Below are 24,987 nucleotides of genomic sequence, written 5' to 3'. Positions count from 1 at the left end.
ACAGGCACACAGGCACACATGCACATCAAATAAAGACTAATTCATCTGGGATTTCAAATGGAAGCGGAATGCGAAGGAAATGGCTGAGGAAATCATTTGGCAGTATTGAAAACTGCACCACCAACCTGAGGCTGACAGAATGTCAATGTTTGCATACCTGGCCAGAGAACGGGGGACGGTTTCCTGACCAAGTGACTTGGCCTGGGTTGAGTTGTCTCGATATCTGAGCTAGATTCTGAGTGGACGAACTTGACGGTTGGACGTCATTCACACCTGGGACATGAATCACAGAGGAACTGGAAATATAGAAAAAGAGAAATGGACACACATGCACGCACAAACAAACATTGTAGTGCACAAAATTTGAAAATGAAAAAAGATGACCTGTAGCTGCTACCTGAAAGTTTTTCCAGAGTGTCCCTGCTGGAACTGAGAACTCTGTGAATAGAGCTGCTGTCCTCCCGCTGTAGAGGAGGGAACCATCATCTTCTTATCACCCGCTAAGCAGATACACATAAATGTCAGATTGCAATTATAATTAATCACCTGGATATAGCCGTGCATATAGCAGTGACTGCATCTTCTAGCAAATTTAAATCCACAATATACAAATATTTTGTTTTGGAAGAATTATGATGAAATTACGACAAGCAAACCAGGAACCTTTGGGGATTTTAGCCCTTCTGAAATGTCAACCAGTAATTACAATGCATTGAAAATAATAAATAACTAAACTAAACTAAATAAAATAAAATAAAATAAAATAAAATAAAATAAAATAAAATAAAATAAAATAAAATAAAATAGGGTTAAAAAAATGACATACATCCGGAGATGCTGGTGTACATTTCAGGAAAGCGTGGGTCTCTCTCCTGGGAAAAAAGGGCTTCTGACTTGTCAATGCTCTTCCCTGCCTCATGCACTCCACTGCTCACACCGGCTACAGAAACCTGTGATGACAGGAGGATTTCAACTTCAAGTAAAGTAAGATGTAAGAATGCACACCACAAAGTATGGTTTTGAGCAATTGTGATTTCATGAAAAAAGAAATTCATTACTTTAGCATCTTCATTGAGTTCAGAATTTGAGGTGTGTTTACCTGGGAAAGATCGTAAGCCGCCAGACCATCTCTCTGGTGGACTTCCAGCTCTGCTTGTTGCTGCTGAAGCTGTCTACAGAGAAACATGAAAATAAAATATAATAGTGCAATAGCAAAGTGGTAGAAATCTCTTTTTTATTATCTATATTTGTTAAATCTTTTGAAAATATATTTGTACAGCTTTGTATTTGGCTGTATTTGTTCAATTTGGTTATTCTGGAAATGGTCATGAATGGAAAATCTAAAAAGCCTGTCAAAGTGTTATCTAAATTCATACACTGTCACAGGAGTGAGACAAGACTTTCAGGCCCGATGCACCCCGGAGAGTACTATACCACACTAAAAAGAACTATACAGTACATGAAATGTAGCTGTCCATCATGTATGATGATGACGCTTGTCCTAAGGGAGGGGAGATTGAGAGTTGGGGAGGGCACGCACACACACACAAATGCATCCCGCCCCAGCACACCTCTCGCAGTGGCGTTTTTGTTCAGCGGTGCTCTGTGACTTGGGAAAATATTCCTAAGTCACGGAAAAAATGGAAACCACTGATCAAGGCAAGCATTTGAATAAACTGATCAAACAGTAACCCACGTAATTAGACAGAGGAGGTTTCTGGGAGGGGCTGAGAAGATGCACAGCAAATCCACATGGCTATAAATCATGGAATACCGTGCGGTCATTGGTCGACGTCAGCGCTGGGAACCAATCAAGCCACAGCCATGTACAAAACCTCTGAGCCATTTGGCATTTTATTTCTGAACATTTTCTTTTTTTAACTGAAACAAAAATCTGTGATGCACTGAACCTGCAATAAGTGAACCGTGAAGTAGCGGGGGAAGACTGTATACCATATTCTCCGCACTAAAAGGCACACTTAAAAGTCTTCTATTTCCTAATTTCTCACAGCGCGCCTTAAAATCCAATGTGTCTTGTGTATGGCCGTTACAGTAATATGTCAACCCGAAAATGGCGAGAGACATGCAGAGTTCAAACTTTTGGCGATCGATCGGTTACACAGTAATCGTATAGCGACAAGAGAATTCAATTTTAACGGGTTAATGTTATAACTTCCTGATGGTTCAGTGAACTGTGTCACTGCTTTATTAAATACGTTTTACCAACATCTGAACATTGCTAGGTACAGGTGTAAATCAGGTGTAGTGTATTGTAGCGTTCTGTTGGCATTTCCTTGAAGGACAACCAACACTATTTTTTTGTTTCCTAACTGACATCTGAAAAACGTTTTATAACATCTAAAATACCCAAAACACGCAGGCTGATATTTTTAATCAAATGCAAAACACCAATAAAAATTACTTAAGGTGTGCTAAAACTGCAACAAATTGAGCTGCGAATTGTGGATTTTCAGAAAGTCCCGCCCCCCAGTTCTTGACGTCAAGCCAAGACGTCTTGCCTTGCTTGAGAATCAAAACAATGGCTTCAGATTCGGAGAAGATGCTTTCTTGTTACTCACCCAGTGATGAATATGATTCAAATAGTTCTGAAGAGGAAAGCATAAATGTTTGCAATCGATTAAAGAAGTCCTCCCATATCAATTCGAGCTGTCGATGACAGCAATGTATCACCCACTAAATGCAGAAGATGGCGCCCAGACTCCGTTGGAAATGGGCTGATTTGTCTGTTGGGAATTTGTGTCAGCGAATATCAAATAGTTGTATTGGTGCAACACACAACGATTCACCATCACATTATTTATGTGTTTTCCTTCTAATTTCGCCATCAACACGGATCAACGCGAAGTTTTCAGACCAAACAAAGTACCGCAAAATGCATTGTGTGTAGTTTTCTCTGTCAAAGATGACGTCATGTGGGGATCGTCATCAATTCGAAAACAAAACTTCCTGAATATTCAGCGCGAGTCTTAAAGCGTAAAATATAGCTATATGCGGTGGAATACGCTCAGTTGAAGTCATTTGAAGTGATTTTACAAATTATGGACACAACTTGTCCGGACAAGCTGTGTGTGTGTGTGTGTGTGTGTGTGTGTGTGTGTTAGAGGCAAGATCGGGCCTCAAAAAAATCCAGCACGCCGATTAACTTGATTTGCTGGCTCGGAGCCCGAAGAAAACCCGAAATGTCACGTCATTTGTGAGGACTTGGGAGGATTTATAATAACAAATGAAATTCTTTGTAATTAAATCTAAGTTAAAAAAGACTGTATAAACATGTACATCTTTTATATTTCTGGTTATATTAACCTTAACATTTTCGATCATTGACGGAGTTTTACTTTAAGAGTTGACGGAGCATTTAAGGATGAGTTGGCAGGGATTTTTTAACTTCTCATTCCAGAAGCACACTAGATTCAGTGTGGAATGAATTAGCTCCTTCTAGTTCTCGTTGTGCTGCATAGAAAGTTCTAGAAAGGAAAAATGTAACATATCTGGCGCAGTACTGTCCATGCGCTCCTCCTCTCTGTGTGACTGCAGCTTCTCACACAACTCATTATATATCTCGTGCACAGACTTGAGCGTTCAGTAGATGGTGCTGAATCTGGTTTCACACATGTGGAGCACGGTTTGGGATAGTTGTGCAGCCAAACCAGATTGCTTGATGAAACAGATTTCTCCAATGTCTGGGGTGTTTGCAGACTTGCACGAGAGGCGATTGTAAGGCCCCAAACCTTTCACAATGTTACTACCCTGTTCTGTAACCCACACTATTCTAGTTAAGGATGAAGGTTTCAAACAAACTCTTCGTTTACTTTCGACTTTTCGTTGCCCCAGCGAATCAGTGTCCTCCATCTAACCCAGTTTTGTGCATACTCTTCTCTCACACCAGCTACCTTCATTTCCCCTTTGACAACGTCCATAACCCTCCTCTTAGGTCTTACTTTCGGTCTCCTGTCTAGCAGTTCAAGGCTCAGCATCCTTCTTCCAATATAGTCACTCTCTCTCCTCTGGACATGTCCAAACCACCTCAGTCTGGCCTCTTTGGCTTTCTCTCTAAAGCCTCTAATGTGAGTTGTCTCTCTAATATCCCAATTTCTGATCCTATCCAACCTGGTCACTCGAAAAGCAAACCTCAACATCTTCATCTCGGCTACCCCCATCTCTGCTTCTTGTCTTTTCTTCAGTGACACTGTCTCCAGTCCAAACATCATGGCTGGTCTCAGACCAAATCTATTAACCAGAAGCTGGAAATACAGCAGTGGTGAGGGTTACTGCAACCCAGTTGAAGTCCGCCTCAGTAAAGTGTCAAATTATTGCAATAGAAATCATCTTTCTGTAATCATCAGTCCACATATTGGTAGCAATGGAGGGCTCACAGCCACTGGCCATAGCTTTCTTGACCTGCTCAATTAACAAGCATCTTTTTACTGCAGCCTTCTCGATGCAGACCTTTGACACTGTAGTGTAGTGGGGCAGGGCTGAGTCGACGGGTATGTGGCCAAAATTTGAAATTGATCATTCTTGGGCCAGACTTTAGAAACCTTCGCCACTCACTACTGAAAATGGTACTTGGTCCTGACAGCAAAAGTCTGTGATGACCTGCTTAGCGCGAAGAGGGGTGGTCTTTTGGACAAATGACAATATCGATGTTTGACGATCATCACTTATGCCAGTACAGCTCTTAAGATGCCTCCTCAGCGTTGAGGTACCAGCAGACATTTAAACAGCTTCTTCCCCCAAGCCATTAACTCCTTAATCAGTAACCCAAATAGAACTGTATAGTGCCTCTTTGCAATTTTTGTTGATGATGATACTAGTGCAGTGTGTTCTACCGAAAACAAATTCCTTGTGTGTTCTACATACTTGGCAATAAAGATGACTCTGATTCTCATTCTGATAATACCATTAATATGAATGGTTTTCTGTTTTTCATGATTGGTAAAAATCCAAACGATCAGAATAAAAGTCACCTTGTGAGGTACATACGCAAGGTTACTGCTAGCTAGCCTGCACGCTGCTCATTAGCTTGCACGTTTGCTTTCTGCTGCCTCTCGCAGAAGTAGATTGATGCAAACGTTAGCATGTGGTTTGTCAAAGTGCCACTGACATTCAACGGTTTCATTGATGGTATTGTCTCATTGCGAATTAGAATCTATCAAATTAGAACCTGTGCTCTCCACAAAAGCGAATCCTTCGGTCCAGTAGATGCGAACGTGGAATCCCCCTCCCACACACACACGCCAACCGAGACTCCACGGAAGGCGGGCAATTGGAACACTGCCCATACCCCCACCCCTCAAACCCCAACCCTCTGAATTTTCTCAACGGATTTGCGCTTTTCTCGAGAACGGTCGTTTTAGACCAAAATGACCAAAATTCTCACCCTTGTATTTGGAAAACATTTACATATTTATATTTTATATTTGGAAAACCTTTTTTCATTCAATGAAAGTGGGTCTGATAGTCCAGCGCACATTGTACTGTATATAGAAAACGTTTGAAAATACACCATTCATTGGGGGTGCACCTGATATACCGGTGTGCCCTATACACCGGAAAACATGGTACTTAAGTTAGTATATAGTTGATATTAATAGACTTTCAGTCGAGACCACCTTGCAGTTAGGTCACAGCTGGGATAGTAGACAACATGTCGACACCATGCGTTACAAATAGAAAAAGCTACAAAAATAGACCACATGCATCATTATGAAAACATGCGATGAATTCAAATAAGTGAGCCAGAAGGTAATGATAGTTCGTAGTTCTCTGGGGAAAATTGTGAGTGTGTTTTGAGTTTATTTATGAACATGTGTTCAAGTTCTACTCCAATTTAAGATGGTTCATGCTTAATTTACAGTCGCAGTTTTTCAGGGCCCACATTACACAATCTAAGACAACAAAGAATTTAAGAGTATGACTTTTGGAGTTCAAGCCCAAACATGGTCAGTGAGCCAGATCGACCATGACCTAAAACCAGTTCACTGTTGGGTCCAAATTGATTGTTTCTGGCATTCCAGAATGATTACATCTGCAAGAATGGAAGAGATGTGAAGCCAATGTGACCATGACCAAGAAATAAGTAATTCATGACTTCAACTGGAGTCAATTTCACTACCTATAAACATTTATTCATTTATCTACTATTTATCTACTATGAAGAATTTCCACTATCCGAACAGCCAACATTGGATAAATGACCAAAGCACCAAATCTGAAATTTGGTCATAGAAATATATCCCGGTATGTGAAGGGGCTGAGGTAAAGACTGACTGACTGCTGATCAAAAAACATCAGTATGTGTCTTTGTCGTAAACCTATTCCTAATGCTATCACAATATAAAAGCAGCACCAGTAAAAGGCCGCACCTAAAAGCCTTTATTTTCTTCAAAAGATCACCCTGCACCTTATACATCAGCCGATGTGCCTTACATGTGAAGTAATATTGAGCCACAATAGGTCTCGTAACGACCGTCAGCAGCCACCGAATGTAGAAGTAGTGTGCGGTCTGTGCTGGCATATATACAACGGGAACTGTAGACTCTATTGTAGCGCCTTATAATGTGGTGTGCCATATATATAGAAAACATTTTGAAACATGTCATTCATTGAAGGTGTGCCTTTAGTCTGGTGCGACTCACAGTCCAGAAAATATGGTATTTTTCTTTTCAAACATTAAAAATTATCTGTATGGTGAAATTTACACTGAGGATAGCTTACGTTAAGTTTGACGTTGTTTTAACATTGTTTCGCTACAAAACAACAAAGTGTAGAATAACATTCTACTTTCATTCCTTTCATCACTTTGCTGCTGTGAAATGTAAATTTCTCCACTGTGAGACTAATAAAGGCAAATCCAATCCAATCCAATCCAACATTCAATTGGCAAGAGTCATGGTGACTTTCTTACTCTGTTAATGTATAATTTCAGAATGTAATCATATTAACTCATTTGCGCCATTCACAAATTTACTAAAGAATTGAAAATATGCCATAGAACGGCATTCCCGAGTTTATTTGTGTTTTGCTTTTTTTTGCGAAAGAGTGAAGATCAAGTTCTGATCCATCTTGTGTGTGAATTTCAGAACTGTGGGTAATCTATTTCCCCCCCACAAGGGGGCATTAGTTGCGCATTACTAAAAAACATGAAATGCAGCCCCCAATCCCACCGTGAAGACCATGGAGGAGGCGGCCCTTCCTTTCCGTGTTTTCATGGAGGCGAGACTGGTGCTCATGGCGAAGCGTGCACGTCACAATCACAGGTAACATCTGACTTACAACCACCCGTACTTACGACCACGACAGCCAGACCCTATTTTTTATATATTAATTCAACGCGTGGCACCGCAACGCGCAAGCATCCCGGTAACGCATATGACAATTTTGGCCAGCCAGCAAGCAAGCATCTCACCCTTGCAGAGCAATCGACTGTGCGATGGCACCGGAGGGGGCAGTGTCCACTGACACCGGCCGCAGCGCGGCCAGGACGAGAGCCGAGGCGAGTGGGCATTGGCGCTCAGGCGCGCCGGACCGCCGCGATGAGAACACCGCGATGAGAACGCCGCAATGAGAACGCCGCGACGAGAACGCCGCGACGAGAACGCCGCGACGAGAACGCCGCGACGAGAACGCCGCGACGAGAACGGCGTGTCAGGCCCACGGCCTTTGACACATTTCATTCTGCTACGGGGCGAGGTGGCGGATCGGGCCGCACATCGGCGTGGAGAGGGGCGTAAGGCCGGGGAGAGGACAACCGGTAGAACACCGGCCACACAGACCCACGCACGCCCGCTCCCAATATTTAACATTTTGAATGCATTTCAACTTACGACCATTTTTACTTACGACCGTTTGGTCAGAACGGAATCCGGTCATAAGTCGGATGCTACCTGTATTCTGTTTTAGGCCATTCTGTTTGGCTCCATGCCGAGAAACATTGCTTTCTCCATCTACATGCCACCATTAGATATTATCATTAAGGGACAGAATATAATAATGATCTTCTTCACACAGCTACTCTGATAACACAACAATCTCTCAAAATTAAACAGTCCATTATTGTGTCTCTTCAATGCTCAGTGAGTACATTAGTAGATGTGACAAAACATCCTCAGTACCATAAACAGTCAATAATGATTGTGCACATTTGTTCAAAAAGGTGGAAATGGCTCACCCAAGAAATGTTTGCAAATTAAATGCCAAACGGTAATTGTATTGAAAACATCCATCCATTTTCTGTACCGCTTTATCCTCATTAGGGTCGCGAGGGGTACTGGAGCCTATCCTATCTGTCTTTGGGCACTTGGCAGGGGACACCCTGAATTGGTTGCCAGCCAATCGCAGGGCACACAGAGACAAACAACCAGTTACTCTCACACTCACACCTTTGGACAATTTAGTGTGTTAAATAACACCATTATGCATGTTTTTTGGAATGTGGGAGGAAATCGGAGGACCCGGAAAAAACTCAGGCGGACCAAGGGAGAACGAGTAAACTCCATACAGGGAGGCCGGAAAGGGGCTTGAACTCACGACCTCTGCACTGTGAAGCCAGTGTGCTAACCACTTGACAATCGGGCCGCCCTGTATTGAAAACAGTCAGAGTGAATTTAGTTTTAGTGCTGTGCTAGTCACTTGGCGCTTTTCCACTTCCATTATGCATTGACTCCGTTCTCGTTACGTTTTCCATTTGAAAGTAGAGCGAAACTGCAACAAGACTGCCAGATTGAAATCATCGGTTGGAACCACACACACACGAACAAACAAAAAGAAAGGATAAAGCAATGGTGTCTTTTATTTACTTCCCATAATGTGGCTTTCGGTCACAGCAAGATCACACATTTGATTCTCGAAATAGACGAGAAAGAAAATAAAGAGACCAGTGGAGACTGTGGAATAACAATAACTTCAGCACAAAGCGCCAAGCCACAAGTCATAATGACAAATCTGACGACCAAAGAATAAACAGCTGTGGCTTCCATTTCTCATATAATCTCAGATTGACCTGCTTGGAACCGGAGATGAAAAATGAATGATGATTTTATGTCATTACGGTAACCAACCAACAGTATATGCAAGTTTCGATTAGCTCAAAGAAATATGAAAATGACATGTGTTTATATAAACAGAGAGAGAGAGAGAGAGAGAGAGAGAGAGAGAGAGAGAGAGAGAGAGAGAGAGAGAGAGAGAGAGAGAGAGAGAGAGAGAGAGAGAGAGAGATTATTAAATTCTAGAATTACTAAAACCATTTCATAATGTTTCATCGTGATAACTCTTTAGATCAAATGACCAACTTCAAGTATTTGCCTCGGAATCGTGCCTCCTGTCATATTTCTCTTTCGGGTTGTGTGCATACATAACAAATTCAGTTTCCCAATATACCCTTCTTTGGAAAATGAGAACGAAAAATCCAACTAGCATTTCAATTTGTTAGTAACTAATGCACCCATCTGTGCTTTTATCAATGATTGCGAGCTCTCCATAGAGGTGCAACAAACATGATAACATTTCAAGTAATGATTTCCAAATGTATAAATGCTTTCAAGACTTATTAAAACCTTGCGGGAATCCTGGATTATTTGCACAGCAGATGCATCACAGCTTTGTTGTTAAACAGACCGGTAATTGTGCGTGTATGAGTAACTTACTTGACATTGGTATTCGTGCAGATGATATATTCAATCTCATCAGAGTACGGGTTTTGGAATGTGAAGCTGCTGGTTCGGATCAACATCCACTCCCTGTTTTTCATGCGGAAACGATACATCACAGACAGTACCTGACCCTTTAGCTTCAGCACCTGCAGAATAAAAATATTCAACATTTTACATTGCTGCTCAGCTGTGTACCAGCCCAAGCAAGAAGCAATGTCAACTTATTTGTGATTATTCTATCCATGGAGGCCCATTGGTCGACTTGTTAGCGTGTCGGCCTCATAGTGTGGAAGTGCAGAGATTCAGCCTACTTATGTGGAGTTTGTATGTTCTCAACCAGCCTGTGTGGTTTCTCTCCAAAACTGTCAGGCAGGTTAATGGAACATTCTTAAATTCACTAAATTCACTCAGTCACTTGGTATGAGTATCAGTGCAAATGGTTGTTTTACGTATACAGTGATCCCTCGCTACTTCGCGGTTCACTTATCGCGGCTTCAGTGCATCACAGATTTTTTTCCGGAGGAAAAAAAAAGTTTTTTTTTTTTAATAATGGCATGCAAATGTGCAAACAAAGTAAAAGAAACAACACTGCAAACAACACTGTAAACAAAGCAGAATAAACTCAAACACACTGGCTTTGAACAGCTCATGGAGCTGCTTCTAGAAATCGGGCCATGTCGGGTTATAAAAATCTTCTTGCTAAAAAAAAGAAAGAGCGCAAACAACTACCGATAACAATGTTCTTCTCTCTGAGAAAGACTACTTCAGTATAAAAAGACGCTACAGCGCAGCGGAATCAGGATGAATAGGCGCAGCAGCGAAATATTGTTTTACAACACCGTTCTTTAAACTATTAAAGAAGAGGTTTTATTTTTCGCTTCCTTCTGCAGTATGTACAGTTTTGCATTGTGTAAAAAAAGCTGCAAAAGCAACACTGTACTTTGCAGATTTCACCTATCGCGGCCTATTTTTTGAACATATCTCCCACGATAAACGAGGATTCACTGTACACTGTGATAGCCTGGCAACCATTTCAAGGTGTACTCAACCTAATTCCCAAAGACAGCTGAGATAGGCTCCAGCACATTCCAACCACTCTTTCACGTAGTGTGACAGAAGTTGGATGAGACAAAAAGAAAAGTTCTGTGTCAAATTTGGTTGAGGACCATTTCAGATAATTGTGAAAACTCTTACATGCTGTATTGTGTGATTCATCTAATGTTTCTGCGAGAGTGAATGGTATTTCCCTGCAGCAGTTTCATTAAATGTGTTTCTTTAGCTATTTTAACTGAAGTATGTCATATGCCCAGATGCATCCCTGTATAATAATTAAATTACCTGTTGAAAACTTTCTTTCAGGTGATTCTGGTCCTCGGGATGACAAAACTCGATAATGTCTTTGCCCAACAGGTCCTTTGGAAGAAAAAAATAGGACATGTTACAGTTCAATTTAAATGACAGTATGAAAAGCGAAGTTATTTCCCTCACGCCGCAAAATGCAATTCATCAACTCTAAACATTGTGCATTTATTTGGCCAAAGATACTTGGGATGGAATGGAATGGAATGGATACTTTTGTCACTGTCATGTCACTGGTGACTCAAGGCACCAAGTGTCCAACACTGAATGGACAAACTATGACATTTATTAAATTAAGTTCGTGTTACTACAGGGGTTAGCAACATGCGGCTTCAGAGCCTGGTGCAGCTTTTTAACGTTGCCTAATAGCTTCCTGGATCGTTTTATAATGTTTAATAGTGGAAAAAGAAGGCCGGGTGGGGCGAAAAAGTACTTTTTGTTTGAATATGGTTTCTGTAGGAGAACAAACATTAACATTGCTGAAAAAAATATGTTCAATAAATATTACATTTCAAAATTTCTGTCATTGAAGATTTGCGTCATAGCCTGCAACACATTTCTATTAACAGGGTGGGATGCCAGGCAGGTAGGTGGCTCTTGGTCAGAAGAAACGGTGTTTCATGTCCAATTCACCAAGGGTCCTAGCAAAGAATGGCAACTGAGAAAAGCATTTTAAAACGGTACACGTCAGCGATGAAAGTTAATACACTGCACACAGTTATGGCTGTTGCTCATTATGGAATATGGGTCTAAGTGTATGCGTATGCAGTCAGGGGTCGATCGCAAGAGGCTGGTTGATTGAAAAATAGAGCTTTGGTCAAAAAAAGATTAAGGGCCCTCTGATCTAAAGGATGCCCTGCAGGTGGAAAAAAATGTTTAATCGGTGAGACTCATTGTGTATTTGTAGCCAACATAGTCATTTTGATGATGTTTTGCCTTCATTCTGAGACTTTTAATTTGTTGGGGTCTGGGCATGTTTGTTTTTTGTTGTTGTTTGTTTGGTCATGGCCCTTTCAATATTTTGGGTTGCCAACCGCTGTACTACCGGAACAGTCATCCGATGTTGATTGGAAAGTTTTGACAGTTTCTCGTATTAGTCTGTGACTCAATGCATTTGTTGTCACATGCCTGTTAAGTCCTAAATTTTGGATGCTAGATGTGAATTTTTAAAACATCTTCTCTTCTCTTACTGTGATTGATCTGAGTCTCAACATATCAAACATTGAAGCTGTTAACTATTCTTCCTGCTGATCAGCATTTTCTTTTGCTGGTTTGTTGGTCGCTCTCATTTTGGGCATGAAGATATTATTGTGGCAGGAGTTTTTGCAGTTTTGATCTCTCCCTGTTTGGTATATCCCTAACCTCTCTCTTCCTTGTCGCAGTCATTGTTGGCACCTGTGTTTCCAGAGGTGAAGATGGAAAAGGCAAAACATGTGCTACTAATACTGTTTCCTGGTGGTTGCTGCTCACCATAGAATTACTGTTACAGCTGGTGTGGTACATGCAACATCCTTGTTCTAGCTGAAATCATTCCTCTCCACTTTCATTCTCTCAACCTTACTGGTGAAGACACCCCAGACAGCCTCCCCGTAGTACAGTAAGTCTTGAGTTAGTTCAAGATACTGCCCTTCATTGCTTCCGTTGTAGAGCGCATACCCATCCTGGTTTCACTAGATCTCGTCGAAAGATTGAGATGTGTGGTTGGAGACCCGGTCAATGTATGAAGTGTTTTGTGCTACAAGCAGTGAATATAAAATTGTTTTGGATTGGATGTACCTTTATTGGTCTTGCAGTGGAGAAATTTACATTTCATAGCAGCAAAGTTATGAAAGGAAGAGGAAAGGAAAGAAAGAAGTACAAAACAAAATACAGGAGTTGAAGAAATTACAGAGTGATTTGAAGGCATGAGAATGAGAGATAGATAGAAGAAACAGAGGAAGAAGAAGTGAACATACCTGACCATAGAAGATGAAGACAAAATATAACCCAAAAGTAAATACAGGTAACATCCGAATCGTAAGTCAAAATGGTCGTAAGTTGCGGCCTGGCGGAAATGGGCACAGGTCACGCTGAATAACCAAACGGCACAGTTGAACGACTCTGTGTTTCCGAACGATTGTAGCGAAGCAGTGCACGCTCAAAGCGTTTCTGATTACAGAATAGGTATTTTTGGTGCTAGTCTGAAGTTTACAGTCCTTGGCCCGCGTTTTTGTAAATCAATAAATTTGCCAGAAAGAAATATGAATTATACCCAGCAATGAATGAAATCTGATTTTTTTTCTTCTTCAGACATTATGTATTTTTGTGAATGCCATGGAAAATACTTTTGGCAAAATAGTGTACGTAGAATAAAATACAAATGCGGCCATTAAATTAAGTAGCTGCAATATCTAATGAAAATTATAACGGAATGGCACAAAGGGAGAAAGAAGCATTAAAAAAATCTCTCATTGCCAGCAACGGGTTAAAAAATTGTCAGTGGTATTTACACTGCCAACACATCATTTTGATCTATGGCGAATGTCTGAGCATCATGGGGATTTCATCAAAGAACCTATCGTGACAAGAATGTTTCAATGGAAATATTGAAATGGCTCGTATGTGTTTCTATTTTAATGTCAGGAGACGACAACCACAGAAATAATAGCTTTTCCTTGTATAATTAAAACCTTAGCCAACACTTTGACATTTTAAAGGACAGAACAAGTTATGTCATTTTGACTCTGGTATTCGGTTACTTGAAAGAACAAATATGTGTCCTGTGTGCAATCTTTACTCGAAGACATTTTATTTTTTACAACCACAAGAGGAATACAAGTGTCTGGTCATTAATAATCAACAGTGATTCATCGGTGTCATGTCTCCTCATTTCTTTTTTAGGGTGGAATCCAATTGTATATGTGTGTGTGTGTGTGTGTGTGTGTGTGCATGTGTGTGTGTGTGTGTGTGTGTATGTGTGTGTGTGTGTGTGTGTGTGTGTGTGTGTGTGTGTGTGTGTGTGTGTGTGTGTGTACATGTGCGTGCACATGTGAGTAAGCATTCACGTTATATATTACTGCAATGGCAGCCTCAGTCTGTCTTACTTTGGGGTCACATTCCGTATTCATTATTATGAATTTGATGAATAATCAATGGATGGATAAACGACCAGTATATGTTCCAATATTTTTGCTCACAGGACAAAAAAAATTAAAGATGCTATAATTTATCTTTGTTATCTATGAATCTCTAGTCACAAAAAAAGGAAATATCACTGTTTCAATACTTTTGAGTGCATTTTCACAACATTCACATTATATAATTAATTACTCTACTTTTCATATCTTACCTGAGGCTGATAACCAATAACATTGATGCAGCGCGGGTCAACAAAGGTGATGACCCCATCTGAATTGTGGCGGGACAAGAACTCTGTGGGTACCGACAGACCATTCATATCCATTGAGACGGGAGAGCTGGTAACCTGAGGGAAGGTTTGAGCAAACAATCTAAATGAAAGTACCGAATGAATAAAAGCATTCAATTGCTTTGTGATGATTCCAATGTCAGTATGTGCCTTCCCAAACACATGAAATCTGATGAATAAAGTTATTAAAATGTGTGTGTGTGTGTGTGTGTGTGTGTGTGTGTGTGTGTGTGTGTGTGTGTGTGTGTGTGTGTGTGTGTGTGTGTGTGTGTGTGTGTATGTACCAACAACATTAATAATAATAAAATAATAATACATTTTATTTCAAGCGCCTTTCAAAACACCCAAGGACACTTTACAATAAAAACATTGTGTGTGTATGTATACATACATACACACACACAATGTTATACATACACAATGTTATTGACACACACATAAACACAAACACAAACACACACACACACACACAGCTGAACGCATTTCCACATACAGACATGTAGGGCTGTCATGATCTGGTTGGCGACCAACGGGGGGCGCTGTCGGCCCCGCCTGCACCTGCACAGGTGCTGGTCGTCCCGATCAGATTGGCGACCAACGGGTAGCGACGTGAGCCCCGCCGGCAGCCTCGCAGGTGCTGGTCGTTATATTATAATCACTGTCACTTAAAAGGACACCCGGCACGACCATCCGTTGTCATTGTTTGCTGCATGCATTGTGTATGTGTTTGTTTAACCTTGGCGGACTTTTACATTTGGTCTTCTTTTGCTACTTTGTATTTTTTCTGTTCAGGTGATTTTGATGTTTTACATTTTGTTCCTGCTGACCTTTAATTATATACACTTTGTCAAACAACCTCCTGCTCCCTCCTGCCTGATTTTTGGGATCCGCACCCGCCATTACCACCATGCAAACCGTGACAAGGGCAGCTCAGACAATTTTGGGGTATTCAAATTTGACTCATCGAGGCTCACTTTCATTTGTAGAAAGATGGTCCAAGCATGCAAATTCTTGATATGTTGAAGTATATCATAGGAAAACACATTCATTTCATGTCTTCAATCCGATTGCTGAGGCATGTTTGTCAGGTACAGAATGAGTTTATTTCAACAGACAAGACAAAGGCTGGGTGGTACACACCTGTAGTCTTCCAATGGCCACAAGACAATATTTGCTCGTCTGTCCTGCCTCTGTGTCCTCATCTGGTACAGTCATACCTGAGGGCAGAGACAGTCCAATTGAATCCATCTATTTTGCAAAGATTTATTGAGCTTTTATTGCACTTTTGATAATGTATTGAAATGAGGCAAAGGTGAGTCCACCACTTGGCAGACCAATTCCAGTATTAAACACACATACACAAGCACACACTGAATTATATGCATTTTATATATTTTTAATAGTGATGGGGAAATGAGGCGTCATTAAGCAATGAGGCTTTACACCCAAATTATGCACTTTTTGGCCAATGCATCATGGGGTCTCATTTACTCTACTGCACCATCATGGGGAAGGTACAGCCAGACGGAGGTATAAATGTCATTACAGAGAAAGTGATTAAAATGCTGCCAGATGAGATGGGGTCAAAACGTATGGAAGAGGATTTGGGCCAACGAAGAAAATAAAATAAAGATGGTAGGATTCTCACTTTTTTTCCCCAAGATTGCGCCGCATGAACACGCAGCGGCTCTTCTCTCTCCCGGCAAATTGGGGTTTTCGTGTTTATTATGTTTGTCACACTCGTGTAAATGTTTGTCTCCGTCTGCCGTGCGACATTCGAGGCGTACCTACTCCCGTGAGTTTCTGCTCTACATTGGCAGTTCCTTTTTAAAACCAGAACCAGCTGACGCGGAAGTGCTACGCGAGTGCAGATTGCTCTGGGAGTTCAGGGGTCACTCCTAAAGACTTTCTCTGACTCTGTGGTGGCTTCAGCCATCCACTATGGAATTGTCTGCTGGTCAGGCAGCATCACCACCCGGGACAGCAAAAGACTGGAGCGCGACTTGTCAAGAGGGTCAGTTCTGTCCTGGGCTTCTCACTGGACCCTCTGGAGGAGGTGGGCAACAGACGGACACTGGCTAAACTAAAAGCTATTATTGGCAGCCCCTCCCACCCCCTCCTGAAAGCACTGGGGAGTCCCTTCAGCCAGAGACTATTACATCTGCGCTGCAAGAAGGAGAGGTACCGCCGCTCGTTCCTACCGACTGCTGTCAGGCTTTGCAATTCTAAATGATTACATGTGGAAAAAAAAAACTGGACACTTGTAAACATGTGTTCATGCAATACAGCTACATATATCAATATGCCTTTCTTGATACTTACACCATGTACAGTTTTTTTATGAAAATTTTGCACATTTACAGTATACAGTTGACATTTTATGTTGCTATGCTTAGAATATCGTGTTTCTATCCTTTCACCCCCCACCCCCATTCAAATTGCTGCTGTGGACTGAGAATTTCCCCATTGTGGGACGAATAAAGGTTTTCTGATTCTGAGTCGACTCGACCACCGACCACCACTTGTCCACCCACCCTCACTCCTGCACACAACCCAGAGTGGAGGCGCCACAAGCAGTGTGTGAGGAAGCAGAAGAAGGGGAAACACGGAGGTATCCGTACTACCACATACCGGACAGTACCATCCAGCTAGCCCAGCTAACTAGCGTCCGGCAGACAGAGCGCTCGTCGAGGAGGGGAAGACTCACAGCGGGAGACTCTGTGTTTACAACAGTGATGCCTGGTGCCGCAAAGCTGTTGTGGTGTGCAAACACTGCTCACCACTGATGGAGCTTATGGTCGGAAAATGTCGGCCATTCTACCTGCCGAGGAAATTTAGTGCCATATTGCAGGTAGCAGTTTACATCCCCCCGAGCTCAATTAACAACAGGAACACGGCACCGAATGAACTCCACAAGCACATCAGCGAGCAACAGACAGCCATACCAACCCGACAACCAAGCCAACCTGAAAAGCGTGTTTCCACAACTCCATGGACACATTAACTTTCCGACTAGAGTTGACAACAATCTGGACAATGTTTTTATCACAAACAAAGGAGCTTACAAAGCCTCCCCTTCCCCACCTCGGAGCTTCAGACCACTCTACTATCATGCTAATGCCCGCATACAGGCCACTTATCAAAGTTGTCAAATCAGTCAAGAAACAGATACGGGTGTGGCCTGATGGGTCGTCAGAGGAACTCCAAGACTGTTCAGACAAGCAGCCACCTACGACAACACCACAGACCTCCAGGAGTACACTCTGTCACCTCCTACATGAGGAAGTGCATGGATGACGTGACTGTCACCAGATCCATCACCATCCGGGCCAACAAGAAGCCTTGGCTGACGGGTGAAGTGCACAGGCCCCTGAGGGCTTGGAACGCTGCCTTCAAAGTTGGCGATTAGCTGCGCCTGACAGCCAGGGCCAACCTGTCACGCGGCATCAGGATGGCCAAAAGGCAGCACTCCAGGAAGATCGCCAACCACTTCGGAGACAGCAGAGACACCACGATCCTGTGGCGGGGGTTACAGACCATCACAGACTCTCCATAGACCTGCGAAATTTCCCCATTGTGGGACAAATAAAGGTTTTCTGATCTGATTCTGAGAACGCCACCCCTCGGCTGAACAAGCTGAATGACTTCTTCACCCGCTTCGAGGCAGACAACAACACTCCAGCACAGAAGGCCCCACCACCTCCTGACGACCAGGTGCTGACACTGTCCCAGGATAGCGTGAGACGAGCCCTCAAAGGGATCAACGCACGCAAAGCCTCGGATGCCTAGAGCATTCCTGTCCGTGTCCCGAGAGACTGCGCGGTGGAGCTCACAGATGTCTTCACGGACATCTTCAACACCTCACTGAGCCAGGCTGTTGTCCCCACGTGCCTCAAAGGCACCACCATCATCCCGATCCCGAAGAAGTCATCCCGCACCTGCCACGACTACCGCCCGGTTGCACTCACTCCCATCCTCATTAAGTCCTTCGAGCGGCTAGTTATGAACCACATAAAGGATGCACTCCCCCTAACCACGACCCTTTATAGTTTGCATAGCGGCCCAACCGCTCGACGATGACCATCTCCACCACTCTCCACACAACCATCACCCTCCTGGAGACCAGAGACTCCAACGTCAGAATGCTGTTGATGAACTTCAGCTCAGCATTCAACACAATCATCCCCCAACAGCTCACCAACAAACTCAGCAAACAGTGGATCAGCACCTCCCTGTGCAACTGGCTGCTGTACTTCCTGACAAGGAGACCATAGGCAGTTAGAATTGGAAACAACACCTCCAGCACCATCATGCTGAACACAGGGGCCCGCAGGGGTGTGTGCTGAGCCGCCTCCTCTTCACTCTGCTCACACATGACTGCTCACCATCATCATCCAGCTCCACCCTCTTCATAAAGTTTGCGGATGACACAACTGTGGTGGGCCTCATCAACAACTATGAGGAAACAGCCTACAGGGACAAGGTCAGCCGCATGGCCACGTGGTGCAAGGAGAACAAACTCCGCCTGAATGTGGAGAAGACGAAGGAGATTTTTGTGGTCTTCAGGAGAGTGCACTGCAGTGGAGAAGGTGAGCAACACTAAGTTCCTGGGAGTGCACATTTCTGAAGACCTGTCCTGGAGCCACAACACGACATCAATGGCCAAGAGATCTCATAAGCGCCTGTACTTTCTCCGCAAGCTCAGAAGAGCTGGAGCCCTGACCCCCATCACAACCTCCTTCTACCGTGGTACCATCGAGAATACAGTCGAGTGGTTAGCATGCCAGGCTTCACAGTGCAGAGGTCACCGGTTCGTGTGGAGTTTGCATGTTCTCCCCGGCCCCGCATGGGTTTTCTCCGGGTCCTCCGGTTTCCTCACACATTGCAAAAACATGCATGGCTGGCAGATTTAACACTCGAAATTGTCCCTTGGTGTGAGAGTGATTGTTGTTTGTCTTTGTGTGCCCTGCGATTGGCTGGCAACCAATGTAGAGTGTCCCTCGCCTCCCGCCCGAAGACAGCTGGGATCGGCTCCAGCACCCCCAGCAACCTAATCCTCTTGCGTAAAAATAGCAGGGAGTTGTGATGTGAATGTATGTGCGTGTGTTACTTGAAAGAATATTCAAACAATGACCCAGCACTGAATGGTCGTGCAGGGTGTCCTTTTAACTGCATCTGATTAAAACAACCAACACCTGTGCAGCTGCAGGCGGGGCCCGACAGTGCCACCCATTGGTCGCAAACCGAAACGTGACACAGTTCAAACATTCACACTGTTATTGATCATCAACTTAATTTTAATGATTTATGATTACAGAAACAGAATGGGTGCACAACATGGAACACAATTTGTCAGCATCCTGTGTCATCTTCTGCCATTTATTACTGTGTGTGCTCATGCGCACGGAACATTCCAAGCGAATTCCAAGGAATTTAAATGCGTTAGTGTTTTAAAAACATGTGGCAGATGAGTTCAGTTGAGTTGTTCCATCGTTGGAACGAAGTAAATAGCTGGATCCCCGAAGTAGTCGACAGAAACAGGCCGTCCGTTTAAGATGGTTTAATGAGTAGACCTAAAATCATACTGATCGAACTACAACTAAGAGTGCTGAACCCAAATGTGGACCAGGATAAAAACGAAAGTAATGATAACCAAAGTGTGAGTAGGGGGGCAAGGGGAGAACCAACCCTCGTACTCCACAAACGGAATAGAAAGTCTGTGAACATGTTAAGTGCACCGAGTAAACACACCATCTAGATAAGATAACTAGCAGGGGGGACTCAGACCGGGTCATGCAATAACATGCGCAGCAGAAGAAACTCTAACCTGGGCAATGGCAGTGGCGAGGCACGCCAATTCATCGGCAATCCCACGACTGAATCAATCCCCATAAATACCCAGTGACATCACGAGGTGATTGGAAATCTGAATGTGACAAAAACTGTGTTGCTTTGTGTAAGCGGGTTCGGTAAATGATACAACTTCTGGATAGAGTTGAGGTTCTTTATTAGAACGGCTGTGTTGGTTGGAGGGAGAAGGCAATGGACATGTGTGGCTCTCGTAGGCTCTCACCAGGCTGACTTGCAGCAGCGCGCATGCTCCTTTGATCTAAAGCCAGGCATCACTAGTAGAACATGCAAATATGATTTGCTCATATAGTCCCACTCCTTCACAAATTTTCTGAATTTATCATTGGCGAATTGTGGACCATTATCAGAAAACACTTGGTTTGCAATCCCGTTTTGAGCAAATATGGCCTTCATGCATGTTATCACTGCTTCTGCTGTTGTAGCTTGCAGTCTGGAAACCTCTGGATACAAGGTGACCAAAAGATAATTGTGTCCTTGACACGAAAACAGGTCAGCACCCACCTTCTGGTATGGTCTTTCTGGTGCTTGGTGTGGGTGTAGTGGTTCTGCCGGTTGATTTGCTTGATATTTGAGGCAAATTGTACATCTCGACACTTGATATATGATGTCTTGATTCATTCTAGGCCAGAACATCAGTTGTCGTGCACTTTTCTTGCACTTTTCAATTCCAAGATGTCCTTCATGGACCTTTTTGAGCATTTCACTTCTCAAAGTCTTTGGAATGACAATCCTACTGCCTTTGTATATGATGTCATCCACTGCAGATAACTCCATCCTGTAGTTCGCACGGAACATTCCAAGCGAATTCCAAGGAATTTAAATGCGTTAGTGTTTTAAAAACATGTGGCAGATGAGTTCAGTTGAGTTGTTCCATCGTTGGAACGAAGTAAATAGCTGGATCCCCGAAGTAGTCGACAGAAACAGGCCGTCCGTTTAAGATGGTTTAATGAGTAGACCTAAAATCATACTGATCGAACTACAACTAAGAGTGCTGGACCCAAATGTGGACCAGGATAAAAACGAAAGTAATGATAACCAAAGTGTGAGTAGGGGGGCAAGGGGAGAACCAACCCTCGTACTCCACAAACGGAATAGAAAGTCTGTGAACATGTTAAGTGCACCGAGTAAACACACCATCTAGATAAGATAACTAGCAGGGGGGACTCAGACCGGGTCATGCAATAACATGCGCAGCAGAAGAAACTCTAACCTGGGCAATGGCAGTGGCGAGGCACGCCAATTCATCGGCAATCCCACGACTGAATCAATCCCCATAAATACCCAGTGACATCACGAGGTGATTGGAAATCTGAATGTGACAAAAACTGTGTTGCTTTGTGTAAGCGGGTTCGGTAAATGATACAACTTCTGGATAGAGTTGAGGTTCTTTATTAGAACGGCTGTGTTGGTTGGAGGGAGAAGGCAATGGACATGTGTGGCTCTCGTAGGCTCTCACCAGGCTGACTTGCAGCAGCGCGCATGCTCCTTTGATCTAAAGCCAGGCATCACTAGTAGAACATGCAAATATGATTTCCTCATATCATTACATCTCCCTTTCTTAATTGAATTCTTTACTTTTAACAAATGTAATGAATTTAATCATCTCAGTAATTAGCAAATTTAAACTCGAATAAAGTCCAAATTTTGCAAGAATAAATGAAACATTCACATGAAACATTCACATCATTTTTTTCACCACATGATCACTTAGAAAAACATGTTAAATGGTTTCAATCAGTCTCTCAGGTTGTATCACTTTCCTTGAGGATTTTCGGATAGCATGTCCTGGAATTGGTGGTGTTACAAAAGTCTCTGTTGCAGTCTCTGTTCGTTGACTTGCGAAGGTTGGTTCTTTGAGAAGATCGGCGGTTTCTTCTTAAAACAGCACTTTCCTCTGTCTGAATGTTGTATGACCTTGGTTGGACCCGACGCAGAACAGTTCCTTTCTGTGACCATGTGTCTGTTTTGTCTTTGTACCGTACTTGGTCACCGGTGTGTAGTTCAGGTAAGTTCCGTGTTCCTCTGTCATGGTAGAACTTTTGTTTTTGTTTCTGTTGTTCTTTGATCTTCCTCACTTTCTCCCCTTCCTTTGTCTTTAGCAGGTTTTCCGGGATGGGTAAGTTGGATCTCAGCATGCGTCCCATGAGTAGCTGGGTCGGGGACTTACCACACTCGAGCGGCGTTGTGCGATACACCAGCAAGCTCTGGTAGAAATCCATTCCACTGTCTGTTGCCTTGTACATCAGCCTTTTCAGTCTTGACAGAACTTTCCACCAAGCCATTGGATTATCATGTCAATTTTTTTTTATCACATGCCTGTTCGAATGTATGACCGGTGGCACACTTTTGTCCACTGTGATTGTGTGTTCTCCTGGTAGGCAGCCTAACCCTTGAAACAAGTGTTTGTACTGCTCCATCAGTTGATCATATACTGTCTCTTTTTGTCTGTCCACGGCAAAAACTCTCTTCACTAGGTGTAGTCTCTCACATGCCGACAATCCTAGTAGACCCTGCACATCCCTTGGAACTATGATGAAAGATAGTTTATGTAATTGGCCTTTATGTGTCACATTCACAATGCATTTTCCTTTCATTGGTATGACTGCACCCGCATAAGCTGTTACTTTCATGTTTGCTTTATGTATTTTTGGTCTCGGTCTGATCTGCATGAAATCAGTCTCTTAAATGACATTCACATTGGCTCCAGTATCCATTTTGAATTTTAGATGAATGTTGTTCACTTTTACCGTAGTGATCCAATCTCTTTCTTCTCTTTCATCTTTTACAGCATTCACATAAAGTTCCTCCACTTCATAATGATCAATCACTGCATCTACATTGCCTTTGATGTCTTGATTCCTGCAGCAACGAGCATAGTGATTTGCTTTGTCACAGTTTTTACATATTTTCCCATATGCTGGACACTGCTTTGGGGGATGTTGCATACCACAACGAGTACAACATTTTTGTTTGAATATCCTATATTTGTTGGGTTGTCTCACTCTTGCTTTCATCTCAGCAGTCTTGTTTTTGTTGAATCTGTGTGCATTTCTGTCCACTGCATCCACGTTGCAGCTAGCCTCATTTAGCAGCTCTTTAGCCTGTGACTTAACAGTCTCACCGGTCAGGCTAACAGTCTCAGTGCTAAGGCTTTTTCCAGGTCCAGATCTGATTCTCTGAGTAGCCTTTCTCTCAGTTTATTGTCTGTAATGCCACACACTATTCTGTCTTTGATCAGTGATTCTGTTAATCCACCGAACTCACATGTCTTTGATCTGTTTCTCAGCTCATTTGCATATCGGTCAATAGTTTCTCCAACTGTCTGTACACATGTGAAGAATCTGTGCCTTTCAAACGTCACATTGCACTTCGGAATGCAGTAAGCTTCAAACTTTTCCATTATTTTTGAAAGCTTCATCTTGTCATCCTCAGCATCAAATGTGAAGTTATTGTAGACCTCTAGAGCTTCCGCTCCCACAACGTGCAAAAACATGGATGCTTTCACCTTTGAATGGCTTTCATCAGCTCCAATCGCAGACAAATACAGTTCAAAACCTTGCTTAAATCTCTTCCAGTTTTCAGCCACGTTACTTGTTAGCTGCAGAGCTGTGGGTGGATGTAAAGCTTCCATTTTTGCAGTTTTCTACAGTGGGTTATGCTCAATGTCTTTCCTCCGTGGAATCTTCCGTTCCAAGTCCTTTTATCGTCCTCTTGTCTTCCAGACCAATTCTGACACCATGTGTTGCTTTGTGTAAACGGGTTCGGTAAATGATACAACTTCTGGATAGAGTTGAGGTTCTTTATTAGGATGGCTGTGTTGGTTGGAGGGAGAAGCAATGGACATGTGTGGCTCTCGTAGGCTCTCATCAGACTGACTTGCAGCAGCGCGCATGCTCCTTTGATCTAAAGCCAGGCATCACTAGTAGAACATGCAAATACGATTTGCTCATATCATTACAAAAACCTTCACAAAAAGTATTATTTGTGTTCGGTCGAGTCTGCCATAGACCCAGCCACACAGCTTTAGGATTGCAGTCCAGCTCAAAACACAGGGAATGTGTATCCTCTCATGGCTGTTTGTTTTCACTCTGACATATAAAAGTAGCTGACTGTTATCTTTTCTGATCAAGTATTCCCTCGCGGGCATTGGTAAATCTTCAAATAATATCATTCAATAAGGCGCATAGTTGAAAAGTAGTTTTACAGGAAATATGCAACTGTAGTCATGGGAACACCAAGCTGCTTAGATATCTTCTTAATTTTCTCACTGTTTCATGTCCTTGTGAATAATTTTCTTCAGAATCCTCTGAGGCAACTCTACAGTATTCTATGCTCCTTATGAGCAATGTTAAATATGGTACAATATACAAACCATGTAAAGAAACCTCACAGTGTGCCCCTGTGAATAGGCCAATTGACTGTTTACAAGTTTGAATGCATCTTTGATTGTAATTTGAGGAAACATCATGGTGTAGTTAGAGCTCTATGGTCAAATTATGTCCAATATTTCTCTCTAGTCATTTTGCCCTGCCCTTTTTGTGAACACACAAAAGCAATCGCCGATTTTTACAGGTTAATTCTTATTAAATTATTATACACTGGTACAAATAGTCAACATGGAAAATCGAGCAAAATGATTCTCAAAGGCCAGTACTTACAGTGAAAAAATGACTGTAACAA

The 24,987-nt window shown here is 42.7% G+C and overlaps 1 protein-coding gene across 1 annotated transcript in view; it reads right to left on the bottom strand.

Annotated features, from left to right (window-relative positions):
• Window positions 1–24,987, bottom strand: part of arnt2 (aryl hydrocarbon receptor nuclear translocator 2) — a 111,280-nt gene that overhangs the window by 19,189 nt on the left and 67,104 nt on the right. Inside the window, exons 9-16 of the mRNA XM_088991757.1 lie at window positions 15,577–15,653; window positions 14,359–14,493; window positions 11,010–11,084; window positions 9,666–9,817; window positions 1,100–1,172; window positions 827–950; window positions 398–500; window positions 158–296 (exon numbers count right to left, since the gene is read on the bottom strand). Coding sequence (XP_088847883.1) covers window positions 158–296; window positions 398–500; window positions 827–950; window positions 1,100–1,172; window positions 9,666–9,817; window positions 11,010–11,084; window positions 14,359–14,493; window positions 15,577–15,653 — 878 coding nt within the window. The remainder of the gene's footprint in view (window positions 1–157; window positions 297–397; window positions 501–826; window positions 951–1,099; window positions 1,173–9,665; window positions 9,818–11,009; window positions 11,085–14,358; window positions 14,494–15,576; window positions 15,654–24,987) is intronic.

The sequence above is a fragment of the Hippocampus bargibanti genome, linkage group LG03, assembly GCF_051943395.1.
Source record: "Hippocampus bargibanti isolate YZ-2025 linkage group LG03, ASM5194339v1, whole genome shotgun sequence".
NCBI classification, from domain to species: Eukaryota; Metazoa; Chordata; class Actinopteri; order Syngnathiformes; family Syngnathidae; genus Hippocampus; species Hippocampus bargibanti.
This window is presented reverse-complemented; position numbering and strand designations above follow the sequence as displayed.